Below are 8,557 nucleotides of genomic sequence, written 5' to 3'. Positions count from 1 at the left end.
ACATGTTTGTAGTGGCCCTTTAATGGCTTGAGCCAAACAGGCATTGGGACTTTTTAAGAGATTCTTCTTTATACTACATAAGAAAGGCCAAATTTATAGAGTACTGTCCTGTCAGCAGACTTTTCCTCTGGACAGAGGATCTCTGCTGCTCTTCCAGAGCCAGTTAGATTAGGTGGATGGCTTTGTAATAGTTGGTTCTCTTCTAGATATCAAAAATAGAAAGAGACAGTTTTCGGAAGATTGAACAGTGGTCCTTTGTTTGTTTAAAGCTTGGGGCATTGTTTTATAAAGTATCTAAGCCTTTTGCAGAACAGACATATTTAGACTGAAGTTTAGTCAGTTGGTTCAGAATTCTTCATAGAGGAATTTCAGTAGAGGCAGGCGAGTACAAATGCAGGCTTGTTTATTTATTTTTTATGTTTCATTCCCCTTCCAACTCTCAGTTATGCTCTACCTTGTGTTGGTGTACGTACCACATAAAATCCCCCCCGCCCCCAAAATACATTGATAGTTTGTGATTGTGGCAAACTAAAACTTTTTTTTTTTTTTTTTTTTTTTTTTTGCAAGACAATGTTCTTCACTTTATTGATTAGGGAAAAATAAAAGCTTTAAACCAAAACCGGTCTAATATACGGAGATTTCATTTAATAAAAGTTCGGTATATGAAGCCACAGCTCAGGATTATATCTCCAAAATCCGTATTCTACCCGTCCTATCTTGTTTGGTAAAACAGCTGAATTTTTATAACTCCCAACCTCCTGGATGTACTCTGCTTCTCTTCTATAACTGCATGACTGAGCATAATTACTTCTAGCTTTAGGCTATGACAGATTTAAAATGAGTGACATGGGCATACATGCTTCTGTGTACTGAGGTTCCAATCAGTCCAGCTCATTTGCCCGTGACAACCCAGACTCGGAGTTGAGGGATGACACGAAGGTGGTGGCGCCTAAACGTACGCTGCAATTAAACCTAAGCCTTCAGAGTGTACACCAGTTCCAGCCAGTCTTCCCTTTGGGGTATTTTTATATTAATTTGAGGGGAATCGGATTTTAAGGACTCAGCAGTGGATTGAATTACCTTGGATTGGCATTTTTGCAGAGTAGGATGGTACTCTGAAAAAGAGCCTCAAACTGAATGGTGAAGATTTTCTTATTTGGATCCATCGACATTTGGACAGCACTAGGTGACAGTGGCAGGTGGGGGTTGGGGGGAGAGACATTGCTCTGGATGTATGAATATGAATAGATGTGACAGTCATGCACAGAACAGTTTCCTGGCCATTGCTACCCCTCCAGAGACAGGAGGATCATTAGCACCTTTCAAGTGTACTCTCGTGAGAGTTATCTTAATTTAAGATGCAGCACGAAACTCACTGGTGAGCTTTGCAGTCTCAGCGGCAAAGATAAGGAACAAAGGGCCAAAATTCAGGGGGGGGGAAGAAAAAGTTTTTGAAGGGAAAAATCTGAAATGAACAAGCTTTTTGCCGTATCTCCATCTCTTAAAAGCCTCCTCATCCAAGCAGGCGAGCAATTGTTCATCTGGACCAGGATAAAGCAGACTGTGATGGCTGGGCTTCAGCAAAGCTCGCAATGTGAACAGATGGCTTTGATTAATGCGAAGGCAGCAGACAGGCTCTCCTGAGATGCCTCCACTTTCCTAAATGAGACATTTGTGTGCAATTGTATTGTTTGTTAAGTTGTCACCAGTTTCGTCTGCTGTTTGAATGAGAGTTCTGTTTTTTTGTTTCTGGTTGTGGTTTTACAGAGGCACATTCCTGTGTTCTTTCATACTAAATCCATCATATTTAAGATGTTTGTTTTACTGGTTACACCAGGTGGAATAGCAAAACTCTTCCTATGTAGGGTTAGGAGTACCAAAGATAATATTAGTAATAACTGCTAGAATAAAAGATATCTTCTTAGAGAACATCTGAAAACTTTATTAAAAATTCAGAAATTGACCCTTATTAAGAAAACCACAAATCTAAGCAATTTAGAAAAGTTCAGATGATGACATCATTGTTTGTAAACTTCCGACTGGTCGATTTATAAGTTAAATGGAGGCTCAGCTGGATGTATACAATGCAAATCCAGCTTGCAAATGTGCTCAGGGCCAAAGAATTTGAATGTTTTACCATGATGAGCACTGCTTCATATGGAGGAAAAAGGCAGAAACATTACAAACTCGAGAACACCATCCCAACGGTGGAGGATGTGGCTGCAGAAGGGACTAGTGCACTTCACTAAATAAATGGCATCATGCTAAAAGAGCATTATGTGGGAATACTGGAAACAACATCTCAAAACATCTGCAAGAAAGCTCGGTTAAAGAAGGACTAAATTCCAGACAGAAAATGCAAAAGCCACATGATGCAATGAAACAGTTGTGTCCTTACAGGGAGGAGACAAGGAGAGCAGCACTTTGAACCAGGGCAGCAGAATGCAAGAAACGAAGGAGGTTTCATAGAAACCAGGTGTGTTTAATCAGGAAATGCTAAACAGCTGAGTGGGAGTACTAAATGGTGAACTAAGAGGATATTAATGAAAACAGTGGGAAACAAAACAGGATACAATGGAACTATAAGCCGCACATAAAAATAAGAGAATAGCCAGTACAGAAACAAAACACAGGAAAGAACTAGATGTGCAAAGGCATCAATAATGAACACACGCACAAAAAACTAAAACACAAACCCTCACAGGTCATGACAGGAGGCTAAAGGGTGGACACAAGTGGGTCCTCCAAATGACCATCGCTCCAAGCATATTGTTAGATATAAAGTGGCCTTCAAAGCTGTCTCAATTACATCAGTTCTGTCAGGATAAATGGGTCAAAACTCCAGCAAACTATTGTGAGAAGCTTGTGGAAGAATATCTAAAACCATTGACCAAAATCATTCAATTTAAAGGCATGTCTAACAAATACTAAAAATATGTATGTCAATCTTTGAGATTGAAGAGAAAAAAAAAATCCTCTCAATATGTTGGCATCTTGGAAAAAGAAGTATTGTAATCCTAACTGGATAAAAGAGGAAAGACTTTGTCTGGTCAATTGTTATGCAGGGGGGCGGGGGGGGGGGGGGTTTACACAGTGTACATGAATATCTCACAAAGTAAAGTAAGTAAAACAAACACTTAGACTCTTTTAAAAAACTAATAAATGAACTTTTAATACAATCGGTTACACAGAGCTACATAATGCACACAAGTGTAAGTGCTGTGGCTTTAAAGAATTAAAACAGAAAGTTTTCAATTAAAATAAAGTGTGAATTAAATCATAAAAAAAACAAACACTAGATGCAGACTGCACTTTGCACTAAAAACACATTCAACAAGTGCTAAAAAGCAGAAGCAAAGTTTACCATGTTGATTCTCTAACTGCCAGACATAACGCGGTTGTCAAAGCTATCCACAGGTCATGTACGACATTCAGAACGTGAGAAACCACGACACATTTTAAACAAATGTGGTACAGAAATACGGAGGAAATGAATATCAGGCCTTCAAAGACAGCCTCCTAAAACCTTATTGCCTTACAAAATATTGGCAGAAGCACTTGGCATGTTGTGCGTATTGGGAGGTTCCCTTTAACTGAACAGAGGTCAGTTAACAGTGTGAATACTGCATCTGTATTTTTTGTTGTTGTTCCCTGACAGATATTTTTTGTTTTTTATTGCTTATTAATGTCAGAACCTCATATTATTAAAATACAAGGGTTATATGTTGCCCGTTATGTTTCCATGAAGAGTGCTGCACATAAAGACAAGATGGTTACATAAATCGCCAGAGACTTTTGACACAACAGTTTCTGACTGTGCTGTGATGATTTCCTCAACAGTGGGAGTACTATTCACAGAAAACTTCTCCAAAGGATGTGAATGGTGCCTCGCAAAAGTTTTCGTGGCTTTAAAACTTTCTCACGTTTTGTCAAATTGCAACCAGAGAACTGTGATGTATTTTAATGTGACTGCATTGCATGGGGCTGTATAACAGAACAACACAACGGGACGCGGGAAAAAGGATCAATAGTTTTTCAAATTTTTAAAATGGCGACGGCAGCATTTTTGCGGCCGGGTGATTATATTACGTTGGGGCAGAAAAGTTAAAAACAAATCTTGCCACACATTTCAGATTATTCTATGAAAATAAATCGTGTGTTCTTTTCCTTTCATTTCAAAACTGATGCTGCTGTGTTTTGGGCCATTTCTAATAAGATTTTTTATAAATTGGTGAAATGTGAAGAAGTTCATGAGGTATGTCTATTTTTCTAAGGCATTGAAGGTGTATTTGGTCTTCTTGAAATTCCCTTTATCATCCACATTTGGGTCCTCACCTTTGAGCAGTTTTAGAGGAGACAGTTACACCTGTGTGTTTTCTTGTCTGGTAAAGCAGCAGAGGGAGTAATGTATCGGTCATGTGTGCGTTTAAGCTGGGACACAGTGAAGTTTTACTCAGGAGAGAACAGTTAAGACTACAGTTCCTTTGGTCTTTTTTAAGATTTCCACAGCTTCCGCATGCGTCACACCTTCCAGGCAGTGTCCATTCACAGCAATGATCTGATCGCCTCGTTTCAGTCTGCCGTCCTCAACGGCTGCCCCCTGCAGGGACAGGAGAGTCCACCGTCAATCACCGACTACAAACTACTGAGTGTGTATCTCATCATGTATTTGTTGTAGAGAACAAAGCCCACTTCCAGAAAACAGTGGGATTATAAAAAGTAATCCTTTTATAACTCGTTTATTGAAAATGAGAATAAAATAAAATTTCACGTAATCGTTCCAACATAGATAAACTCAAAGATGTCTCATGTTAAAATTGAAAGGAAATGGAAAGTTCACTTTTTTAAAAAAGTGCAAAGAATGATCTGTTGAGCAGCTACAAACTGATGCTCTGAGTTTGGATTTGATTTGTTCAAAAGAACATCTCGGCAGAAAACCAATTATCAGTGAGGCTCCTCAATCATATTCCGCTCAAGCCGCTCTACAGCCTCGGGCCATCCTTGTGCACATTAATGTTTTTGTTTCAGTTTTAGGAAACTTTAAACTTTTCTTTGAAAAGGAGGTTTGTGAGAAGATACTCCTGTTAAAATTGAAAATCCGACATCAGGACTCATCCAAACAAACGGTTTGCCTGTGATTTCTGTCTATGGGTTTGTAACAAAGCAGAGCAGGACAGTCGGAGTTTCTGTTTTCCATGTCTTACAAAGGTACACGTTAAAATAAACAGACTAAATAAGCAACACAAAGACATAGTGTTGAAATTCGCACTTTCACATGTTGGTTTCTCACCTTGCTGAAAATAGTTTTCACGTAGATCGGCAGGTCTCCATGAGGGCTGCCAAACCCCCCCACTATGCTGAAGCCCAGGCCTGACAAACCTCTCTCCAGACTGATGGTCTTATAAACGCGTGGACTGTAGGGATCAGGGAGCAGACTCATGACTGTCCATTCAGGCCCAGGTTGCATTCAAGTGATTTTATCTTTGACTTTACTCAGTGGTGGAACCAGGAATAATGAAAAAAATAAAAATAAAAAATACTAGTGAAAACTTGCTGACATGGAGTCTTACCAGAAGTTATTCTGGGAGCAGCTGCTGGTTGGATCTGATGAGCTGACATGAGCTACACTTGGATCCTGTGAGCTGCCCCCTTCAAAAGCAGCTGCCACCTAAATACGGAAACACACACACACACACACACACACACACACAGCAGGTTCTAATGTCATATAAAGCCTTGTAAAGAAACTGCCACCATCCCTTTAACTATTTTTGTTTTTTCTCGTTACAAACCCAAACTTCAGACTTTGGTTTGTGAAAAACCCAAACTGGAGTTTTATGTGAGAGATCAACTGAAAGTTGTTCATAATTGTGCAATGTAAGTAAAGATGTCCATAGTTTAAAGCACTGTTGTAATTAAAAAAATGAAAAGTGGCATAAAGTCCTGATAAGGCAATGACTAAAAAAAAAAAATAAAACACTCCACTCTTCAGTCATATACCAACTATATCTCACCAGACATGAGTAAAGAAGGCCTTGTGGTTACATGAAACCAAAATTGAGCTACATGCAAAAGACTAATAGTGGTGGAAAATGAATCTTCCACTACCGTTTCCACTGTGAAACACAGTGTTGGCGGCATCATGATGGACACTTTGCTTCAGTTGTTCAGAACAGAAGGTAAGATGGATGAAGCTACAAACAGGGCAATCCTGGCAGAAACCTGATAGAGGTTGAAGACGTTTTGAGACTGGGGAGGAAATTCACTTTTCATCCGGAGAACAAGAAGAAACATGAAGCCAAAACAAACAAGCTGAAGATTTTGATAAAAACTTTCAGAGATGCCGGCTCCTAACCCAGACTTAGGCTTTGGGGCCTAAAAAAAAATCCATGGAGTTCTCATCTATGCATACTCCTTATTGTAGGAGGCAATAATATCATGTCATAGTACACATCGCATCAAAAAAGAAAACACATTTGCTTACATGTATTAATGGAGCAAGATACGACATAGACAAAATGGAGTACTATTTGCTGTACAAGGAAATTGTCTCTTTGCCAAGCAAAAGAAAGACTCGGATAGAGGGAATATCATGTGACCGCACACTGAACTTTGCAGAGGTAAGCCTCTCTCAGTTCTGAAGCTACAGTGATGAGTGAGTATCCTTCTCTTGACATTAGAGCAGTAAAAATCCTCCTACCATTCAGCACCTGTCTGTGAGTGTGGCTTCTCAGCTCTGGTTCAGCTGAGGACAAAACATCGGCACAGACTGAGCATCAAGCCGAACCTCAGAGTTGCTTTGTCAACTATAAGTCCAGACTCTGAGGCTCCTAACAGAAGTAAAAAACATGCACGGTTCGCTCATTAATTCCAGAAAATTCAAGGTTTCTCATATTAGCGGCAATCCCAAGGCTGAGCTTGAGGTTGAGGTATGTTTTTCTTTGCTTACTTTGGGGGACAAAACCGGCTACTGGAGACAAATTCTTTCTAAAGCAGTTTGATGGATCTAGATTTTGGTAAGATGATTCTCAGCTAGAGCTACACAATTTTAGTTTTAAAAATACTTCTCAGGAGTTGCACTATTTAATGCTTTGCCGTAAAAAGCATACTTTTATTTACTGATTGCTCAGATTGTTATGTCCGTAATTGATGCTTCAATAAGTGACTTAAAAGAAATCCAAGAATATTCATGTCCTATAATGCTTATTACCAGGCCAAACATGGATTTAAGGTTAGCATATAATCTGTCACATGACCCAAAACACGGCTGCTCACAGATGTTCTCTGACCAACAGATATTTGGATCTCATAAAGACATATCCTAAAAGAATTGTATTTCCTGCAGAAGGGGGCTCTACAAAGTATTCACTGCCATTCGATTGGTACATTTTGATCTCAAGTGAAAAATTATGAGGCACAGTTATCGGTTATTAGCCTGAATATCTTGGTTGGTAATTTTTTATTTATTATTCAAGACTTCCATCTGATTAAATCTGGATAACAATAATTAACCCAATTGTTTGTGCACCAGCTAACACAGTTTGATTCCTTTACAGTAAAAAAAAAAAAAAAAACTCCATCAAAAACCGATGTATGACAACAATTTGATGGTGCTACTGATGTCACGAATCTGTTCAAAGACCTGCTATGAGCTCTCTCTTTGATTAAATACTTTTTTAGAGAGGCACAGTAATGTCTTGGTTGACTTTTCTGAAAGTAAAAGTGACCTAAAGTGTGAGGTATTCCTGCCTGTCTCTGACAGTGCAGAGGAAAAATCTTGCTGACGTTGGAGGGATTCTGCCATTATTCATCTGGTCATTATCCATTGACTACTATATGTCTAAGTGTGACAGTACCTGCAGACTGATGGTTCCGGTGGCGTTTTTGAGCAGGGCTTCAGCGTGGTCATGAGTCATTCCCTCCGTGGACACATCGTTGATGCTGAGGATCCTGTCTCCTGTCTGGGATACACACACACACACACACACACACACACACACACACACACACACTACAACTTTTCCATATGCTGAGATATTTAAATCGAAACTAAAGCAACTTAGCTGAAACTTTTTTTAAGGCTTTAAGGCTTTTAATGGTCTCAGGGTTCCTTCACATTTCTCCTTTCAAAATTCCATATTTCTCCACATTCACATTTCCATATTATTCTGTCAAATTTTTCCCTATTTTTAAAATGTAAACACAAAACTTCACTACAGTTTTGTCACTGGTAATTTTTCTCTATAGTGGATGGCTGCATGGATGGATGGATGGATGGATGGAAAGACTTAATGTATTGATGGATGGATACATCCATCAATACATTAAGTATTGATGGATGTATCAATACATCCATCTTTTTAAGGACTTGAAAAGATGGATGAAAGGGTGGATGGATAAACAGATGGACTGATGGGTGGATGGAGCAGAAAGTAGGTGGAGAGAAAGGAAAACAAACTGGTTTATGGTCATTGATGACACATTTATCGATGGATGGGTGAAATTTTAGGTCAAAATGATTTATAAGATATATTCCAGCCACCTTGTCAGCGTGTAA

The 8,557-nt window shown here is 39.1% G+C and overlaps 1 protein-coding gene across 1 annotated transcript in view; it reads right to left on the bottom strand.

The window, feature by feature from the left end:
* Positions 1–3,145: 3,145 nt before the first annotated feature.
* The window catches only part of LOC106916244 (multiple PDZ domain protein), a 57,812-nt gene continuing 52,400 nt past the window's right edge, over positions 3,146–8,557 (bottom strand). The window contains exons 40-43 of the mRNA XM_014984394.2: positions 7,857–7,961; positions 5,571–5,668; positions 5,291–5,414; positions 3,146–4,600 (exon numbers count right to left, since the gene is read on the bottom strand). Of these exons, the coding sequence (XP_014839880.2) occupies positions 4,454–4,600; positions 5,291–5,414; positions 5,571–5,668; positions 7,857–7,961 (474 nt within the window). The 3' untranslated portion in view covers positions 3,146–4,453. The remainder of the gene's footprint in view (positions 4,601–5,290; positions 5,415–5,570; positions 5,669–7,856; positions 7,962–8,557) is intronic.

The sequence above is a fragment of the Poecilia mexicana genome, unplaced genomic scaffold, assembly GCF_051168715.1.
Source record: "Poecilia mexicana isolate PSO_F unplaced genomic scaffold, ASM5116871v1 scaffold_1, whole genome shotgun sequence".
Classification (NCBI taxonomy): Eukaryota; Metazoa; Chordata; class Actinopteri; order Cyprinodontiformes; family Poeciliidae; genus Poecilia; species Poecilia mexicana.
The sequence above is the reverse complement of the archived record's forward strand: the minus strand, read 5'-3'. Positions and strand labels throughout refer to the sequence as shown.